The sequence below is a fragment of the Chiloscyllium plagiosum genome, unplaced genomic scaffold, assembly GCF_037043375.1.
Source record: "Chiloscyllium plagiosum isolate Xiang-an unplaced genomic scaffold, Cpla_swu_hap1 HiC_scaffold_4, whole genome shotgun sequence".
In the NCBI taxonomy this organism is placed as follows: domain Eukaryota; kingdom Metazoa; phylum Chordata; class Chondrichthyes; order Orectolobiformes; family Hemiscylliidae; genus Chiloscyllium; species Chiloscyllium plagiosum.
Window position 1 is genome coordinate 83,914,296 of NW_028270142.1, and position 21,929 is coordinate 83,936,224.

Genomic DNA, 21,929 nt, shown 5'->3' on the forward strand with positions numbered 1-21,929 from the left:
TTTTTACATGTTGGTGAAAATAAATCTTGTGCCGAATCGTTTAAAACAAAATAGTCAGGAGACGAGACCTTGAGCAATTAACTAGCTTTATCATGACCATAGGGAATACATCTTCGTTCAGGACAAAGTCCAACATATTCCAACTTTCTTCCTACCTCAATCTTGAGCTTTTGATTATTCCTTGCTTGTCAGTGTAATGAGACATTCACATTCTGTCACAGTCAAAGTTAGGTAGTTTAGCCACATAAATCTTGGCTGTGACACATAGCTGCTTAACCAAGTGGGCAAAAGCTAAATATTTCTCAGTCATTCCATTTGCAATTCTAACAATATTTTCAAGGCAAGTTGTTCGTGCATTAGTCCACAACCCAGGGGAAATACAACACAGTCTTTAATAGTTGCCCAGTGTGTCCCAAATGCCAAATTCATTAAAGTCTGGACATGCTGAAGCAAGCAACCATACGTAATGCAGATTTGTACTCGCCAATTAAAAATAACGTTGGGCGCGTGAATGGATCGGGGCATCTTGAAGCATGCCACAGACCTCAGAGTGGATCTGTTATGGAGAAAATGTAGAGAATCACCAGGAGACGCAGAGAGTTCTTCAAGAAGAAGGTCTTTTATTTGCAAACAAAACACCGTGACCGTCAGAAAGCAGATTCTTGAATACCCACCAACCTCAGGGTCCATGGTTCTTTATATCTTTTTTAATCATGTTTTTGTTAGCTTATCAGCATGTCCAACTATGTTAATCAAAATTACCTCACTCCAGCTATACAATAAACCGATGATGTTAGTTCCCACTAACTCTTTAGTTGCGCCACTATAGTTTTTCCTGCAGTCTACTTAATGTTATCCTAATGTCACGATTAGATATTTAGTGTCAGCTTTGCAACAATAGTCTTTCATCCCAGACCCTACTTAATGTTTCTAATGCCATGATTAGATATTTTACTGTCAAGGGTCTCAAACAGGCTGACTCCACTACCTATTAATTAAATATTTAATGTCATGTCCCAAACATTTATTATTACAACCTATTCCAAACCTGCCATGATAATATTTCGCAGGCGAGGCTGACTTTACTAACTGTGTTATCTCATCCCACCGGAGTGACCTTTCAACCCCAACCTTACTCTGCTAATTGGTGTTAGAGCATTCCACTATTCTTATCCCATCCTGCCACAGTGACCTTTTGACTAGTGTAGCATTCCACAGACCCCTTGCAACAGATTGCCAATGATCTTCATGCTTTAACCCTTCCAATGCTTTCATGCTCTTTATTTTCCATAGGTCCAGGGCTTATCAAAACAGAATTCCTCAGCCAGGGCTCAGACAGCACTGTGGCTAGCAGGCTAAAATCTTACTGCAAAACTTGCTTTGTGACAAAATGGCTTCTGCACAGTTTTGTGTCAATTTTGGTAACAACATTTAAAAGGCATTGGATAAATACATGAATAGGAAAGGATTAGTAGGGTATGGGCCAAGTGTAGGGAAATGGCATTGGCATGGATGGACACCGTGGTTGACATGGGTCAGTTTGGGCCAAAGAACTTGTCTCTGTGCTGTAGGACTCTATGCTCCTATGACTACTTCGATCCATGACATTGCATTCACACTTCCCAGACTATTGCGTCTCTCACTAAACCCAGATCCAGTGCTAACAGGTTCAAGCACCTTTTTGTAGTCTGATTGCAACAAGTTTATCAATACTTTTATGATTGAACTGGGAGGAGTGCACTAGCTTTCTCTTGCTCACTACTCCACAGTTTTTAACATAAATTAATGTTATATCAGTAAAGGTCATTGACAAAGCAGCCTAACCATCTTCAGATGCTAGTAGTATTCACACTCCTAAGTGCCAGGCAATGACCATTTCCATCGAGGGAGAATAAAACTATCATCACTTGACGTTCAATGGTGTTACCATGACTGAATCCTCCAGTATCAACATCCTTGGGTTACTCATGACTAGAAATTGAACTGGACTACCAATATAAATACAGTGGCTTCAAGAACACGTCAGATGTTATGAATCCTGCAGTGAGTAACTCACCTCCTGACTCTGAAAAGCCTGTTCGTTATCTACAAGGCACAATTAAGGAATATGATGAAATATTGCCCCTTGTCTGGATGAATGCAATTCCAACAACACCCAAGAAGCTTCACACCACCCTAGGCAAAGCAGCCCATTTGATTGGCCGAGCACATCCTCAAACATCCATTTCCTACCCCATCGACACTCAGTAGCAGCAGGATATACTGTAGAAAGTAACCAAGACTCCTTAAAACCCTTCCAAACCCACAACAACTTCCATCTAGAAGGACAAGGGCAGAAGACACAGAGAATACCACCATCTGCATGTTCCACTTCAAGCCATTTGTCATCCTATCCTATAAAAGGTTCCTTTAGTGTCCCTGGGTCAAAATTCTGGAACACCCTAATACCATTGTGGGTCTGCTTACAACACATGGACTGCAATGGGTCAAGAAGGAAGCTCACCACCACTTCTCAAGGTCAACTAAAGGTTGCAATGAATGTAGGCCCAGCCAGCAACCCCTTCATCCTGTGATTGATGTAAAAGAAAGCCCTTTTAGTGTCTGTATGTTGTCTCCTTATGACATCCTTTCTGACGTCAGGAAATTCAGCAACCATATCTTTGGTCCCATCCAAGTCACTTATATAAATTATAAAAGTTGAGGACAGGAACTGGTTCCCATGGCATATTACTTGTTGCGTCCAGCCAGCTGAAAAAAGACCTAAGGAACAGGAGAATTGACGTTTCGGGCATAAGCCCTTCTTCAGGCTTATGCCCGAAACGTCGATTCTCCTGTTCCTTGGATGCTGCCAGACCTGCTGCACTTTTCCAGCAACACATTTTCAGCTCTGATCTCCAGCATCTGCAGCCCTCACTTTCTCCCTAAAAAAAGACCTATTTGTGCTTCTGTTCTATTTCCTATTAGCGAGCCAGTTTTTTGCTCATGTTGTTACAATCCACTGAGGTAACATACTATAAGTCAAGTTGTATTATTTTTGTAGTCACATCATATATTTGGGCGTCGGTTAGCTCAGTTGGCTGGACAACTGGTTTGAAATGAAGAATGATGCAATCAGCACTGATTCAATTTCCGCAGTGGCTGTAGTTAGCACGAAGGTCCTCCTTACTCAACCTCGCCTCTCACTTGAGTGGTGACCCTAAGGTGAAATGCATCTTTCTATCTCCCCCCCCTCTTTCTTTCTTTCTCTCTCTCTCTCTCTTTTGCAGGCGCACGCACATTAAACTGTGGAGTGAATTTGTAGGTACAATCTCTTGTTCAAAAAGCACACAATTTCACTGAATGTGGCATTTTATCAACTCCTACTTTGGAAATAAAAGACACAAGCAGATTCCAAGCAAAACCGCATGCCTAAAATTCATGTCTGGCCAGAGTTCAGAGGTGTTGCCTCCTTTAAATTGATAACACCTTGAAGTTATGTCAGAGCAGTGGCTTGAAAGAAATTCTGGGATTAATATTAATATCTGCGCCTCGATTGTAACTAGTTAAAAGATTTAAGAGCCATCTTAGGTGTGTTCAATTTATTTGCATGAGTTATATGACCCTTTGATCTTTGCTTAAATTCTGTGTCTGTCTTCCTCTCTCATTAACACCTGATGAAGTAGAAGTGCTCCGAAAGCTCGTGTTTTCAGATAAACCTGTTGGACTATAACCTGGTGTCGTGTGATTTTTGACCTTGTCCAACCTAGTCCAACATGGCACCTCCATGTCACATCTTCCATAGGACAGAGGTTAAACCAACTGGCCAGTAGTTTCCTGCTATCTTTCTTTCTCCCTTTTTGAATAAAGACTTAGATTCACTAATTTCCAATCTTAGAGCCTTCCCCGAGTCCAGGGAATTTTGAAAATGTAAAACCAAAGCATCAACTATCTCATTAGCCAGCTCTTTTCAGACCGTAGAATTAAATTCATCAGTACTTGTCAGTCAACAGTTTCCATTGGTCGCTCAATCACACTCAACTGACGATTGTAATCTTCTTGAGTTCCTCCTTTTTTTCCATTTCCTGATTTACAACTATTTCTGCAATATCACATGAACTTTCTGCAGTGAAAACACCACAATATACCTATTCATCTGCCATGTCTATATTTTTCATTATTAATTCTTCAGACTTGCTTTGTATAGGATCATTCTATAAATCCTTTTATAAAAAATAACTTTAGAAATGTTAACTCTGTTTTAATGCATATAGCTAGCTTTTTTTCGTACTCCAATGTTTTTAGCTTTCAATGTATTTGTCATTTTTTTTTATATTCCATCCAGTCTTTTGACCTGCCATCCATTTTTTGTGCAATTATAGTTTGAATTTGATATGTCTTTAGCATTTTAGTTCACGAAAGTGATGGTGGGCTCTCCGGTTTGAATTTTTCTTTCTCATTGGGATGTATGTATTTTGTGTATTTGGAGTTACTCATCTGATATTATGATTGTTACCGACTAGCATCTTCACTATGTGATTATTAATTAAGCCTATTCATTGCACAATATCAGGTCAAATTATCCTTCTCTGCAGTTGGCTACAGGCCATACTGTTGTAAGTTTAAAAATCACACAACACCAAGTTCTAGTCCAACAGGTTTATTTGGAAGTATAAGCTTTGGAGTGCTGCTACTTTCTCAGGTAGGGCGTGGGGCAGGATCATTGGACACTGGATTTATAGTAAAGGATCAAAGTGTCATACAACTAATGCGATGTATTGGACAAACCTACATTGCTGTTGAGTCTTTAATCATTTAAGATAGGTTGCAGGTTTCGAGTAATTAATATGTAAATCCCAGAACTTGTTTCAAGTCACATTTTTGAGAAGGTTTTTTTAAAAAAGGTGACATCTCAGCTCAGACAATGCATTAAAGGTGTGAGGTTAGAGTCTGTCTGTATTCCAACCTTGAGTCAGACCTGTTCTATTTCCAAAGTAGGAATTTATAAAATGTCACATGGACTGACTGCCTACAGATTGTGTGCTTTTTGAACAAAATAGAATGCATCTGCAAGTACAAATCTGCAAATGCAAATTCACTTCACAGACTTATGTGTATGTGTGTGGGCAGATGAGTGAGAGGGAGAGGGAGTATATGCCAGTGAGAGGGGGTGCGAGTGCTGAGCAGAGGCTGATAGCCACATTCGGTACCCATGGCCTCAACTGGGATCTTGGGTTCATGTCACACTGCAGGTGACCCCACTACACTATACACACATATAGACGCCCTCCCTTATACACGATCTCTCACACATACTCATGCAGACCCAGTCTTATACACACGCTCCCTCTCAGACACACACATTCCCCACACACTCATGACACCCTCTCACAGGCAGATACTCTGCCACAATCACATGCACTTACACTCTCTCCCTGTCTCCTACAAATGCACGCACACACATACATAGAAGTCTATGGGGTGAATTTGCATTTGCAGATTTGTATTTGCAGATACATTCTATTTTATCCAGAAAGTACGCAATCTGTAGGCAGTCAGTCCATGGCAATATTTTATAAATTCCTACTTTGGAAGTAGCACCAGTCTGACTCAAGGTTGGAGTACAGACAGACTCTAACCTCACATCTTTAATGCATTGTCTGAGCTGAGATGTCACTTTTTTTTTATAAAACCTTAAGTTATCTCAGGAATGTGACTTAAAACAGGTTCTGGGAGATGGAGAGGGAGAAGGAGAAAAGTGGGCTTACAAAGCAAAAAGATATGGCAGCATTGCAGGGCAGTTATTTGGGAAAAATTATACCCAGAGTGGAAAGGACGGGACAGTGTACAAACATTGAAAAACAGTAGCAAATGAGGAAAGTGTGGCAAAAAGGCAACTTTAATGACTCTTTATGTGAATGCACTTGCTATTCAGATCATAATGAATAGACAAATAATGGTTAATAGATATGATCTTGCAGCCATTTCAGAAAAAAAAGATTCAAAAGAACCCAAAACAGAAAATGAAAAATTGAGTGCTATGTGACTTTTCGAAAAGACATGTAGGAAGGAAAGGTTGCTTGATAGCTTTGTTAATACACGGAATAAGAATGATATCAGCACATGACCTTGGATTGAGCGATGTAGAATCCATATGGGCTGTGGTTAGGGGGGGGGGTGCCCTCTTGTGGTGCAGTGACACTGTCGCTACCCCTGGGCCGGGAGGCACAGGTTCATGTGCCACCTGCTCCAGAGGTGTGTAATAACATCTCTGAACAGATTGATTAGAAAACCAGGTTAATAATAAAAAAGAAATAACAAGGGGAAGAAAACAAAGAATAAATCAGGAGATAATGAAGCCATTTAAAAGAGGCAGTACATTAATTATGAGAAACATTAATCTTCTTGTAGATTGGGAAAATCAAATTGGCAAAGGTACCAACGAAGAATAATTCATTGAGTGTATCTGGGACAATTTCCTTGTGAACCCAATTAGGGATCAGATTATCTTGCAGCACATTAATACCTAACAAACTTTGCCTGTAGAATTAAATCTCACTTTATATCAAAAATAAAAAAAATAAATTGGTACTGACCATCCACTCTATTACTTATGATAATTACTTAATGTTTTATGGATTAACCCTACTGAAATTCCCAATAAGAGTGAAGCAAAAAATAGCCACCAGCCTGTCACTTATCCCTGGTCTCCTCTGATGTCAATCTTCAATTTCACTTTCCAGTTGTACTTTCTCCTCCAATCTGTGTGCTGTGTGCTAATGCTTCTCTGCTGGTGGTTCCTGCTGTCTGTTCAAACACTCTCTCCCCATTTGTCTCTGCTGATTTGACATGGTGATCCCTATTCGCTTAATGCATCTCTACTGCTGTCTCTCTGGTGATTTCCACTCTGTTTAAAATGCTTTGTCCCGATGTGTTCTGCTGTATCTACTGTCAAGATTTGCTTATGGTAATTCATTTTTATTAATAAGCTGGAGAGAAACGATGATGCAACATAAACAGATTCTGCAGAGAATAGTGATCGTTTTCCTTTTATGTTTTCTATTCAGTATTAAGCATGCACTGAGTAATTGACATTAATTATATAGTGCGATCCAATCTTGGACTGAATTAGGTTTTTGTGGTGGTAACAGCTGAACCTTTTTGTTGCATTTCACTTTTATATAGGTAACCAACCAGTTGTTTGAGCCACTTGTTATGCAGCTTATCCATTGGTTCACTAACAACAGGAAATTTGAAAGTCGGGATACAGTGGCGCTACTTGAAGCTATTCTGGTAATAATTGTTCACTTATGTTCTTAGTAATTGAACACTCAAAACAATCTTTTAATTCCCTGTAAACAGAATGACTATAAACAACTGTTTTGATCCAAATAGGACTGAAGTTTATTTGTTTATGAAAGTAAGGAGACTAACATCTTTGTAAACAGCTAAGTTCAAGGAAGTTACATAACCATAAGATAAAGAAGCAGAGTTAGGCTATTCAACCCATCTACTCTACTTTTGGTTCACGACTGATCTGTTTCGTAAGTCCATTCTTCTGCCTTCTCCCCGTATTCCTCGAACCCCTTACTAATCAAGAATCTGTCTATCTCTATTTTAAATACACTCAGTCATTTGGCCTCCACACCCCTCTGAGGCAATGCGTTCCACAGATTCACCACTCTGATGCTATGCCTTGGGTGCTATGCTCTCCTACTAATGGAACCATCTTCTCTATATGCACTCTATCCAGGCCTCTGAGTATTCTGTAAACTTCAATTAGATTCACCCTTATTCTTCTTGACTTCATGGAGTAAAGGTCTAGAGTCCTCAACCCATCCTCATATCATAAAGTCTTCATTCCCAGGATCATTCTTGTAAACTCCTCTGGACTCCTTCGAATATCAGCATATCCATCCTTAGATAAGGGGCCCAACATAGCTCTCAGTATTCCAAATACGATTTGACGAGAACCTTGTTTCAGCTCTTGTATTCTAGCCCTCTTGAAATGAATGCTAACATTGCATTTACCTTCCCAACTGCCAAATGAGCCTGTGTGTTAACTGTAAGAGAATCCTAAACTTGGACTCCTAAGTGCATTTGTGTTTCAGATTTCCAAAGCTATTCTCTATTCAGAAAATTGCCCACACCTGTATTCTTCCTACCAAAGTGTATAACCTCATATGTTCCCCAGTTATATTTATTTGCCACTTCTTTGCCCACTCTCTTAGCTTCTTAACTTCCTCAACACCACCTGTCCCAATACCTATCTTTGTGTCATCTGCAAACATGCCCTCAATTCATAGAATCACAGAATCCCTATAGTGTGGAAGCAGGCCATTCAGCCCACTGAGTCCATAACAACCCTCTGAAGAGCATCCCACCCAGACCCACTCCCCTATCCTATCCCTGCATTTCCCATGGCTAATCCACCCAGCCTGCACATCTTTGGACTGTGGAAGGAAACCAGAGCACCTTGAGGAAACTCAAACAGACATGGGGTGAATGTGCAAACTCCACACATACAGACACCCAAGGGTGGAATTGAACCCAGGTCCCTGCTGCTGTGAAACAGCAGTGCTAACCACTGAGTCACTGGACCAACCTTCATCCAGTTCCTTCGTCCAGATCATTAATGTATAACGTGAATAGTTGTGGTCCCAATACAGACCCCTGTGGAACTCCACTAGTCACTGACTCCCAGCCTGAAAGAAACCTTTTATCCCCACTCTGCCTTCTGCCAGTCAGCCATTCCTCTATCAATGCTAACAATATCTTGCATCATACACGATGACCTGTTTAGCAGCCTGCTGTGCAACAGTTCGTCAAAGAACTTCTGAAAATTCAAATAGATCACATCCACTGGCTCTCCTTTGTCTAACCTGTTTGAAATGAATGAGGCAACTTAGTTATATAAGATAAATAAATGCTTAAAATTCTCAACATTTATTTTAAGTTCCTTAGAGGCTTTCTGTATTTAACTTGTCCCAGTTATTTCTAAGAGCTGAATGAATATCAAAATAAATATTCAAATTAATTTAATGTCTTTTTAAGATTATGGCAAATAGTGATTGTCTTATTAACATGTCCATGTATATTCAGCTACTGAATGTGTATCCAGAAGAACAGCAAAGGGAATTGAGAAATGAACAATCCTTCAAAAATGTTTCTAGCCACTGCAAAAATCTAGTTAACAGAAAATATCTTAAAGCTAATGAATTTCAGAAACATCACTGATCTTGCAATACAAGTTGATGAGCATATCACTTCCTGATTGGTGATATGTGAATTACATTCACTAGACAGTGCTTGTTCCTGATACAGATTGCAATCTAACCAGTGTTGATTTTGTTCTGAAAACTCAAGACAAATATTTAATTTTATTAGGATGGCATTGTGGATCCAGTGGACAGTACTCTGAGGGACTTTTGTGGAAACTGTGTTCGAGAGTTCCTTAAGTGGTCCATAAAACAGACAACTCCAGAGCAGCAGCAGAAGAGTCCAGTAAATACCAAATCCCTTTTCAAGAGATTGTATAGCCTTGCTCTTCATCCCAATACTTTCAAACGTCTTGGGGCAGCCCTTGCCTTTAACAGCTTATATAGAGAATTCAGGTTGGTTGCTTTGGGACTAAACATTTTCACATCGATAGCTGAACCAAAATTAAATCCTCAGCGATACATTTCACCTCACAGCAGAATTGAACAATTTGTGCAATGCAGCAGCATACTTTTGAGTGCTCCGTGATTTGCAATCCTATTCTTTTTAATTGTAGAGTTATTAACTATTTCATTATTGAATAAAAAAGATTAAGAAATTGTTGATTATTTAATTTGCAAACTTGAAGTGTAAAACATCCTCCCTGCATCTAGTCTTTCCAGCCTATTAGAATGCTTTCAGTTTAAATTTAGGAGGGGTAGCTACAAAGGAAACAATGGCACAATGATATTAATCAGGAGTTCTGATCATGATATAGTTACCATGGGTGACTTCAGTCTCCATTTACAGTAAGTAAGTTTGTGTGGAGTATGAGGTATGAGTTCCTGGAGATGGATTTTTGGAGGAGTATGCTGAGGAACTGACCAGAGAAAAGCTATTTTAGATTGATTGATTTATTATCATGTGTATCAAGGTACAGTGAAAAACTTTATTTATGTGCAGTACAAGCAGATCATAGTATCAGGGATGTACAGATCAAAGAGATTTAGACAGAGATGAACAGGTTACATTGCACAGTGTTCGCATGAGGCAAAATCAGCATTATTTGAGGCTACAGAGTTCATTCATCAGTTTAATAACGGACAGGAAGAAGCTGTTCCGGAACCTGCTGGTGCATGGGTTCGGGCTTCTCTATCTTCTGCCTGATAGAAGAGGTTGTGGAAGATCATTTTTGGGGTGCAGTGGGTATTTGATGATGTTAGCAGTCTTTCTGCAGTAGCGAACCATGTGTTGGAATCCATGGATGGAAAATTGGCTTCCATGATGGTTTCGGGCTGTGCACACCACCACCTGTCGTTTCTTCCGGTCCTGGGCAGAGCAGTTACTATACCAGGCTGTTACGCACTGGGACAATGTGCTCTCAGTAGTGCATCTGTAGAAGTCAGTGAGGGTCTTTATGGACATGCCAAACTTCCTGAGCTGCCTGAGGAAGAAGATTTGTTGTCATGTAACAAAAAAAACTAATTAATAATTTTGTTGAGAAAGAACCTTTAGGGGTCATAATGTGATAAAATTCTACATTTTGTTTAAAAATGAGATAGTTCATTCTGAAGTAAGAATGTTAAATTTAAACAAAGAAAATTATGAAGATATGCAGGATGAATTGACTGAGGTGGATTTGGGAAAATACCTGATGGTTGTAAAGGTAAAGTCACCGTAGTTCTATTTGACCATACCATCATTCTCTTGTTAGAGAGAGACACAACTGGTTATAATTTAATCTGAGGGTCACCATGCCGCAGGTGAGGCTGACAAGGAGAGTCCTTGATAACCTCAGCCAGTATATGAATTGACCCCACGTAATTGGCATCAATCTGCAAACCAGCCAACTGAATTAATATGTACTCCAGTACATGATACAGAGGCAATGAATAAGTTTTAAAGAACTATTGCATTATTATAGTTACTGTAAACTAAGGAAGTTAATTATTTTATAAGATTAAAAGAAAATACCTATACAATTACCAGATATGATAATAGACCTAAGGACTGGGAGGGTTTTAGAATACGGCAAAGGAGGATGAAGAAACTGATAAAGGAAAGGAGAATCAAATATAAATGTAAACAAGCAAAAAAAAGCAACACATTGTAAAAGCTTCAGTGGAAACATAAGTATGAAATATTTGGCTCTGGAAAATATGAGTCCATTACAAGTAAAATCAGGAACATTTATGATGGGGAACAGAGAACTGGCAAAGAATATAAATGATTACTTTGTCTCTCTTTTTTACTAAGGAAGATATAAGAATCTTTCAGAATTAGAGATCCAAGGGATTAGAGTGAATGAGGAGCTGAAGGAATTTAATAGTAGTAAGAAGGTTATGCTGCAGAAATTAATGGGAATAAAAGTCAATAAGTTCCCAAGATGTGATATTATTGAAAGAGATAGCTATTGAGATCATGGATTCATTGATGATCAACTTCCAAAATACTTGAAATTCTGGATTGGTTCCTCCAGATTAGAAAGCAGCAAATGTCACTTATTTAAGGAGAGAGAAAATAGAAAATACAGATCTGTTAGCTGTACATCAATAGTAAAGAAATTTCTGCAATCTGTTATAAAGAATATAATGAATGCTTACATAATAATAATCTGTGCACAGTATGGATTTGTGAATTGAAATTTGTACTTGATGAACAGTTGGAGATTTTTAAGGATGTGAGTAACATTTGATAAAAGAATAGTAAGTGGTGTTGTATACTTGGATTTTCAAAAGAACTTTGGAAAGGTCCCCTTTGGTTAACAAAATTGCACTTGGGATATTAGCTAATGTACTGGAAAGGATAAAGAATTAGCTAACAGGAAGAAATCAGTCAGAATAAATGGGTCATACTGACACTGAGGCTTTTGCTGTCGGTGTGCCACAGGATGAATACTTGGGCACCAGCTGTTCACAATATGAAGCAATGAGTTGGATCTGAGAACCAGATGAGGTATTTCCACATTCTAAGGTCATGCAGAACTGGCTGACAATATTTGCTGGTAAGGTGCAAGAGTCCACAAGTTCTGTTCATCCAGCTCCCCTATACTCATCTACAGTGACAATTGCCTAATGTATTGAATCCCTCTTTGGCCTCCTCCACTGTCCAGTCTCTGTAGTTTCCTGATTGTTGATTTACCATCTTTGGTTCCTCAGTTCAGACTTTTGTGCATCCTGCATGCCCCTGTTCCCACCATTAGAAATTCAGCTGTCAAAGGTTTACTCTCTTGAATTTCAGACTTAAATTTTTCAATCTCTTTTTCCTGAGAAACTATCTCAAAGTTATTTTTTCAAACAAACTCTTGATCATACTGGCGAAAGTGAGTACTGCAGATGGTGGAGATTAGAGTCAAGAATGTGGTGCTGGAAAAGCACAGCAGGTCAGGCTGCCTCTGTGGAATAGGAAAATCGACGTTTCGGGCAAAAGCCCGTGGTCAGGAATGAGGACTGATGAAGAGCTTTTGCCCGAAATGTCAATTTTCCTGCTTCTGGGATGCTGTGCCTTTTCAGCACCATACTCTTGACTCTGACGGGCGGCACGGTGGCTCAGTGGTTAGCACTGCTGCCTCACAGTGCCAGAGACCCGGGTTCATTTCCCGCCTCGGGCAACTGTCTGTGTGGAGTTTGCACATTCTCCCCGTGTCTGCGTGGGTTTCCTCCAGGTGCTCCGGTTTCTTCCCACAGTCCAAAGATGTGCAGGTTAGGTGAATTGGTCACGCTAAATTGCCTATAGTGTTAGTTGAAGGGGTAAATATAGGGGAATGGGTCTGGGTGGGTTGCTCTTCAGGGAGTCGGTGTGGAATTGTTGGGCTGAAGGGCCTGTTTCCACACTGTAAGTAATCTAATCTAATCTCTAATCTTGACTCGATCATCCTCCAAACCTTTCCATTACTCCATGTATTTTTCTCTGAAGCGTTTATTTTATCTTATCCCTTCAAAATATTTTGAGGCATTTTTTTTGTTTCACCTACTTTGTACTTGCAACATATTGTTGGAGCTAACAATATATCTATATTTGATGCATGGTTTAGTAGGAAAAGTTGATCATTTAACATGAATGGAAAAATGAATTCTTCTGCACAAAGTACACTTGAATATCATATATGACACATTGGTATACATATAAGATCAAGTTTTAAATTATTTGGCAATTGCTAGAGGTAACACTTGTCAATTTTCCTAGGGAAGAGAGTGCGTTGGTTGAGCAGTTTGTGTTTGAGGTATTAGTTGTCTATGTGGAAAGCCTTGCTCTGGCACATGCAGATGATAAATCATTGGGTAAGTTCTTTATCATATTTCCTGTCATTTCTTTATATACAGCAATGTTGAAGCATCATAATTTTTAAGACTCTGTTAACTATGTCTTGTTTTAACTTGACCAGCCTTCTGAAAGGGAGAATATTTATGGCATAATGGTGTCTTCCTATTTATCTATTAATTTATGGATGTATGCTTGTCACCTCTGCAATTCTTTTGGTGACTTCAGTCCATCAGATGTATTTCTCTAGAATTCTAACCTGTCCCAGCAAAATATCTGTAAAAGATCAAAACATTTCCAGTGAACTGCTTTGTGTTTTACTTATTTGTTATGATTGAAGAGCTTAAGTTTTATTATTTTATGCAATTTGAACACATCTGCAATTAATTAGGAAAAAAAGGCTTAATTCTTAAACAGTATTAAAATCCCGACTTAAAATTGATGAGAATTGTTCTTTATCATAAAATAAATTGTTCGTAATCAAAACCAATTGTGGTTTTTTTTTAGGTACAATTCAGCAGTGCTGTGATTGTATCAACCATTTGAAAAGAATTATCAAACAAAAAGCTCATGAGTTGAATAAACCTGTCAAAAGGCGTGTGCCCAGGTTTGTGTGTTGCTTATTGTGAAACTTCCGACTTGAGTATTGTGATTCTTGCCAAATCTCGCCTGTTGAATGTAAAACTTTTTTTGTTTTCCTAGATAAATTAGTAAGGTCAGTCCATTTTTCCCTTAGTTCCCCTGTGCATTGCTTTCAAAGTGAGCATTTTTGCTTGAGAGCAGGACCAGATGCCATCCAGTGCTCCCCTAAAGTGACTGTTGTGGTTGTGTTGAGGTGAATTTCAAGAAACCACTTGACTCGGCAGCGTCACAACAAAAACTCCAGTTTTGATCATACTCTTCATCCACATCTCTTTATCCTAAGGATTGTCAGAATTCAAAATGCGAGTCTATTTACTCTATGCTATTCCCTAATTTAAAGGCACTGAAGTCAGCTATATTATTCCCATCTCAGTCCTAGCTGAGCAAATTAACTTAATGATTGAGGACTGTTGAAGTTAGTAACTTTACAGTTCTGTATAACTAAGTGACACACGTAATATATTTGCTCATATATCGAAGAAGCATGTGTAACTACCTTTAAGTAGTGTGCCGGACAGCATACCTGACTCAAAATTATTATTTGTAGTCTGAAACCTGTATAATGTGATGAATTTCTCCTTTGGCTAAAGTGGCTTTTCTTAACAGACAGGAGGGAGTAGAAGTAGAGGCAGACTTGGAAGGGAATCCCTAAAACCTGGAGAGAATGCATTGAGCCCGGTCTGACTTGAAACTTGAAATCGGAAGAGAGAGTGGAAAGAAAAACATCACGGGAGAGTTATACAGATTCTCTCTTGTTGTAAATGGTCATTGCCTGGCACATTTATGGCATGAACATTACTTGCCATTCATCAGCCCAAGCCGGAATATTGCCCAGGCCTTGCTTCATTTGGAAACAGACTGCTTCAGTATTTGAGGAGTGATGCTGAACACTGTGCAAGTTCAGTGAGCATACCGACCTCTGATTTTAGGATGGAGGACAGGTCACAGACGAAGTAACTGAAGATGCTCACACTAACCTGAGGAGTTCCTTCATTGATGAGCTATGGCCGAAATGATTAACCTCCAGCAATCACAACCATCTTACTTTTTGCAAGGGCTGACTCCAAACAGTGGAGAGTTTTACTGCAAAACTCAGTTGATTACTGCCTTGATGTCAAGGGCTGTCACTGTCAGCTCTTTATCCATTTTTGGACCAAGGCTGACTGAGCCTGGTGGAGCCCAAATTGAGCTTCAGTGAGCAGGTTATTAGTGGATAAATGCCACTTTATTGCATTGTTGACTGCCCCTTCCATCACTTTGTTAATGACTGAGAGAGTTGACTGATGAACCACTAATTGGCAGACAGATTTGTCTTACTTTGTCCGACAGGAAATAACTGGGTAATTTTCCACATTATTGGTAGATGCTAGGGCTTAGCCATACTGGAATGCCTTAGCTTGGCTTGGCTTGGGCATGGCTTGGCTTGGACAAATCTTCAGAATCATTGTTGAAATGTCCAAGCCCATAGTCTGTGCAGAATCCAATACCATCAGCTATTTCTTAATTTCATGTGAAGTGACTTCACATTGGCTGATGGCTGGTATCTGCATTATGGGGAGCTCAGAAGGAGGCTGAGATGCAATGTTCACTTGGCACTTCTGGCTGAAGATGCTTACTTATGCTTCAGTATTGTATTTTGTAAGTGATGGGCTTCTCTATCATTGAGGATAGGAATATTTGTGAAGCCATGCTAGTCACCAGTCAGTATTCAATTGTGAGCACTGATGAGTGATTGTTCATCTGAGGGTACTATTCCGCATGCTACCACAGCTTAAAACCATGTTTATTTAAAACTTGGCCATTTTATTTTTAAAAAACGCAGAACCTAATAAAAACTGCACCACACATCTTGTGACGGAAACTGTCCTTAGTCTGAAAATGGATCTGAAAATGCATTGTTATTTGGACACTTCAATGTGCTGTTATTGAATGATAGTGACCTACATATCACAATACTCCAAATGCAGAACAATGCAATGTTGATTAGAGGTCAAGTATTTACTCCACGAAAAAAAGGGGTACAGTTGGGTTCGGCATTCACACATCAGTATTTCTAACCATCAATTCAGGAAGAGTATAAATGAAAGCCTTCTAGCAGGTTGCCACAATATCTTCTCAATTGTAGAACAGTCACAAGATAGGAGAATGGCAAGGGAAGATAATGAAATGGGAAGTAATATTCATAAATGTTATTTTTCTGATAGTGTGAAAAGACTTAGGTTCTGAGACATACCTAAATCCTATGGCTAGAAAAATGTAGAAACAAAAATTGCTCAAGGCATTAAGTTTGTACAGCTAGTGTCTCTGATATCTATATGACTGTGAACAGGTAGTTGTAATTTAAAAAAATTCCCAGAATTGTGACGATATGTTCTTTTTATGTTTCTCATTTTACTTCCACAGGGGATTTCCTGCTGATCAGATGGTATGTTTGACAGATGTTGTCATGTGGTTACTGGCTCAGTGTGGGCGACCCCAAACAGAATGTCGGCATAAATGCATGGAGCTCTTTTATGAATTTGTTCCCATTTTGCCAGGTGTGTTTGCTTTATTTAATAAAACAACTATAATTATAATTAATATGCAATTTATTTCTTTTATTTCATATTTCCTTTTTTTGAAATAGCAATTAGTCAGATTACTTATGACTTTGATATGTGATATATTAATGAAAAACTGTCAGTTGTGCAATTTATTTACAAAGTAGATCTTTCCTTAATTGCAGTCTGACTTGTATCACTGAAATATCATGCCAGACTCCCCGCCCCAAAAGAAAATCAAGTTCTTATTGCCGCCCAGCCTCATGGGTTCACAACCCCTTAGCCTCTGTTTGGAATCAGTTCCATTACTGCTTATTTAAACAGCTATTTAAGATGCTTATTGTGGGTATCAGATTTCTTGCCTTTCAAAATATTGCTCAAATGTTTGAACATTGGTTTTAAAGCAATCCCTCCCCATTTCAGTTCTCAACTTTTAAATAAACACAATGAAAGCAAATGACATTTACATGTCTCTATTATAATTAATTTAGGTTCAAGGTATTTGAGGATTGATTAATTCAAATTAAATAATTCTCAACCTTTTCTGATATTTATAAAAAAACTTCAAAGTTCCGTGAATCTTTCTTTTCCAGAGATGCTTGACTGGTCACTTTGGTTCTTGCAGTACTAATGGTTGAGGTGGCAGGCTGGTGTTCTGTGAGCATGCTGCACTATGTCACTTTGAACTGGATAGTATGAAATACAAATCTTGCTCTTCCTCCAGCTTTCTGTTCCAGATGCTTGGCTGATGGTTGGAATCTCTCAAAACAATGCAGTTGCTATTTCATCAATATAATTGGCAAATCAAGCATGGATTAGATTGGAAGAGTGCATTGTTACCACAGTACCATATGTGCTATCAGGTTTCCACCATTGTTTCAAATTGTTATATGATTTTTAAGAATAAGTGATAACAAGCACAGAGATTGCTGAAGAAACTCGAGTCTGGCAGCATCTGTGAATGTGGAGAGAGAAATAGTTAAAGTTTCGAGTCTAGTATGACTCCTCTTCAGAACTTAGGAATCAGAATTACAGAATAAATGATAACTGTAATTGAAAATGATGCCTGTATTTTTGTTTTAGGAGCCAGAACAGCATCATTGTGGTTGGAAGAAATTTTGAGGAGAAATGGTGTTTCATTCCTGGTTAATAAATTTGAAGGAGCTGGCAGTGATCATGACAATTGTTCAGGAATTATTTGTCATCCCACCCTCCAAGCTCTGAAAGAGCCTTTTAGTGTCAGAGCTGCACTACAGTGGATGGATATGTTACTGGCAGCTCTGGATTGTTACAATACCTTCATAGGGCTACATTTGGTCAAACCAAGTAAAATAATGGGTGAGAGTGCTTTTTTATGTATTTTTACATTTGAGGTATAGCTTACAATTTATTCTATTTGACAATTAAAATATTGTTTGCACTAATCAAGGTGAAGACTTACATCTGAAACATTCCTCTGTCTCACATCTTTGGTACTGAACTTACTGTGTTTTTGCAGTATTTTCCTTTCTGTTCTTCTGCCTTAATCCTGTTGTATATAGGGAAAATGGCAGCTAGTTGAGAACTGTGAATCTAAATTATCCTGCTGTGGTGGGAGGGAAAAAGAGTGCCAGCATGAATTTTATTGGAAAGAGGAGAATGGTTGCCAAGATGACTTTTAAACAATATGATGAAGAATGATAAGTTTTAGTTGAGGAAGGTTGCCAGTGTAAATCATAAAGGACAGGGTAGAATAGTGCCAGTGTGATTAGGGGAAAAAGGCATGAGCAACAACTTACATTATTGAACCACTTAACATGGGAAAATGTACAAAGGCGTGTCACTGGAGAATGATTGGCACAAATTGACATTTAGCCATTGGTGCAAATATTAACAGAGGTGATGTTTTAGTCTTAACCAAAGGCCAAGGTACAAGAAGTGTCTGAATAAAGGAAAGGAAGGTGGAGAAGCAGAGAGATGTAGAAAAGGAAATATGGATGTTAGGGCCTCTGTGATGGAGACAGACTTACTTGAACCCTTCAAGGAAGAGCTGGATAATAATGTACAGGAGTGTTGAAAGGTCACATTCTTTGAAGATTGTGATGCTGGGGAACGTTGCAGAGATAGAGAACATGAAAGGCATGGAGAAATTGGAGAATGAGGATGAGAATCTTAAATTTGAGGCATTGGTAGGCCAGGACTCAATGTACAACACATGGTACTTGTGACTTAACATTCAGCAGATGAATCTTGGATGAAGTAGGTTTAGGAATGTGGGTGATGTAAGGCCAACTGGGAGAGAATTGAATTAGTTGAATTTAGAAGTAATAAGAACATAGATGAACCTTTTAATGGCAGGCTGATGCAGGAACAAGGCTGGGTGACATTCAGAAGGTGGTCTTTATAATAGAGTGCAAGTATAGTTGGATGCTAAGACCAGAATCAAATAGGGCCACCAGAATTGAGAACAACCTGGATTCAACCTGTGAGACTGTAGAGGAGATGAAATCACTAATAATAAAAAAAATAGCATTTATGGTGGAAGCTGACAACAATAGATTCTGGTTTGTCAGTTGCTTCATTTTGAGGAAGCTACAGCTCAACTAGAATTGGATGTCACACAAACAAACTGAAATTTCAGAGGGTTTGAGAGAGACCGAAAGGGTGCATGCACAATCTGATTTATTTTTAGAAAATGTCACCAAGTGTTTGCAATTGTCGAGAGAGAAGAGAAGGTGAATTCAAGCACTCCAGAGGTATGGTGTAGGGAGAGAGCCACTGCAAATTATTTTCTTGCAAAACCAGATGTTAAGAAAGGAACCTTGTGAGGGGAGTACTGTTCACATGTACAGTGGGAGAGTGGCTTTTGAAGAGAATATTGTGGTCAGTTCCAGCAAAGGCTCCATATACTGAACCATTTTAGTGATGCAGGAGAGGAGAAGACAGTTGTTTGTGTCGAGGTAAGATAGTGGCAATAAAGTTCAATGAACTGGAAGGTTAATTGTGATTTTATTTCAGTTTAATAGTCAAACGTAGCAATATTGAATACAAATACATTTACACTATAGCCTGCTGCTTTTGAGTCAGTTTTCCATTTTCAACTTTAAAATTTTTCTAAATATTTTCTAAATATATTCGATCTTCACCAAATGGTGTATTTCTCTTATTATTAACTTTACTCTGGAGTTACCTGTTTCAACATGTCTGGTCAGTAAATTGCAATTCTTAAAACCACTGCAAATTAGGGTCTGTCGGTGAAATCTCGATCCAGAGGGATGATGGAAAAATGGAAGTTCTTGATAAGCATAATACCTTGTACTAAATGTCTTGGATGTTTTGTTTGGACATTTCCAGGAACTTACGAGAATTCCAGCTTCTTGAAAGCCCTGAATTTCTTCTTGACAAATCTTGCAAGGCATGACATCACAGCTGCAGAGGAGAGCTTTGCTTATGGCATCAAAGGCATACTTTTTAGCCCGAGGGAGAGAGAGGACTACAATTTCAATAAATGTACTATCATTGTTCGTATTATGGAATTTGTTAGCATGGTCCTGGAGGACTGCCAGCAGGATTTCTTGAAGGTAATAATTCAGATATTTACAGAATGTACTGAGTATTTGGATTTGGTTAAATTGAGTTTTATAATTATTAGTCAATAATATAGAGTAATGCTTTTATTTTAGCCATTTTTAGCCTTTTCTAGCTTGAGCTGCCTGTTGGTTGGGCCCTCTGTCTCTGTTCCCTTTTGCTCTCAGGAGAATCTTTTCTTTATTCATTCGTGGCATTTGGGCGTCACTGGCTGACCAACATTTATTGCTCATCCCTCGTTGCCCTTGATAACATGGTGGTGAGTTGCCTTGTTGAACTGCTGCAGGCCACATGTTGTGGGTTGGGCAAAAGTGAGGACTGCAGATGCTGTAAACCAGAGTTTAGATCAGAGTGGTGCTGGAAAAGCACAACAGGTTAGGCAGCATCCGAGGAGCAGGAAAATCGACGTTTCGGGCAAAAGCCCTTCATAGGAAGGCTTTTACCCGAAACGTCGATTTTCCTGCTCCTCGGATGCTGCCTATCCTGCTGTGCTTTTCCAGCACCACTCTGATCAAAAAATGCTGTGGGTTGGCCAACAATGCCATTAGGAAGGGAATTCCAGGATTTTGACCCAACAACAGGTGATATGTTTCCAAGTCAGGATGATGGTTGGCTTGGAGGGAAATTTGCAAATGGTGGTATATCCATGTATCTGCTGACCTTTTCCTTCTAGGTGAAAATAGGCATGGCTTTGGAAAGTGCTGTCTGAGGACCTTTGGTGAATATTTGTAGTGCATCCTGTAGATAATACACACTGCTGTTACTGAGTGTTGGTGGTGGAGGAGTGGATGTTTGTAGATGTGCTGCCAATCAAGTGGGCTGCTTTGTCATGGGTGGTATCAAGCTTTCTGGCGTGTTGGAACTGCACCCAACACGCCAGAAGTGGAGAACATTCCAGCATTCTACTGACTTGTGCCTTATAGTTAATGGAAAGAGTTTGGGGAGTCAGGTGATGAGTTCCTTGCTATAGAATTCTAGTCTCTGAGTCAGTGGTCACCCCAAAGATGTCGATAGTGGGGGATTCAGTGATGGTAACACTGATTGAATACACTGAAATAAAATCACCATTAAGAGGTGGTGATTAGATTGTCTCTGTCTCTGTTTAGAGATGGTCATTGTTTGACAGTTGTGGCAAGAATGTCATTTGCCACTTGTCAGACTAAGCCTGGATATTGTCCAGATCTTGTTACATTTGACCATGAACTGCTTCCGTAACTGAGGAATTGTGAATGGTGCTGAACATTGTGCAATTATTGGTGAACATCCCCACTTCTGACTTTATGATGGAGTGAAGGTCATTGATGAAGCACGTGAAAATGGTTGGGAATACATATGTTCAAACATCACAGCTGTGATCTGTAAACTCAAGTACAGGAAATTAAAACTATGGACCTTGTGTTTTATGTCACAGCATAATGCTAACTCACTACTTTTATTCACCAAATTGTTAGAGCCTTGAAGGAGACCATTCAGCTAGTTTGTGCTAGCTTTCCAAATGAACATATAACCTTCTATATTCTTCCTTTTTAAATGACCATCTGTCTGCATTTTGAATACCTCAATTCAACCTGCCTCCGCCACACTTGTTAGTGATTCCAGATCCTAATGCTTCTCTGCATGAAAACATTTATCCTGTCACTTGTACTTCCTTCACTAATTGCTTTAAATCTGTGCCCTCTCATTCTCAATCTTTCTAAAGTTGAAACATTTTTTCACTGGTTACTGTGTCTCGATCTGTCATGAATA

General features: G+C 39.1%; 1 protein-coding gene across 3 annotated transcripts in view; it reads left to right on the top strand.

The window, feature by feature from the left end:
* Window positions 1-21,929, top strand: part of prkdc (protein kinase, DNA-activated, catalytic subunit) — a 248,835-nt gene that overhangs the window by 60,926 nt on the left and 165,980 nt on the right. For all 3 annotated transcript variants that reach the window (XM_043688290.2, XM_043688291.2, XM_087986422.1), the window contains 7 exons: window positions 7,162-7,269; window positions 9,364-9,590; window positions 13,360-13,454; window positions 13,942-14,041; window positions 16,480-16,613; window positions 17,700-17,954; window positions 19,950-20,176. In XM_043688290.2, coding sequence (XP_043544225.2) covers window positions 7,162-7,269; window positions 9,364-9,590; window positions 13,360-13,454; window positions 13,942-14,041; window positions 16,480-16,613; window positions 17,700-17,954; window positions 19,950-20,176 — 1,146 coding nt within the window. The remainder of the gene's footprint in view (window positions 1-7,161; window positions 7,270-9,363; window positions 9,591-13,359; window positions 13,455-13,941; window positions 14,042-16,479; window positions 16,614-17,699; window positions 17,955-19,949; window positions 20,177-21,929) is intronic.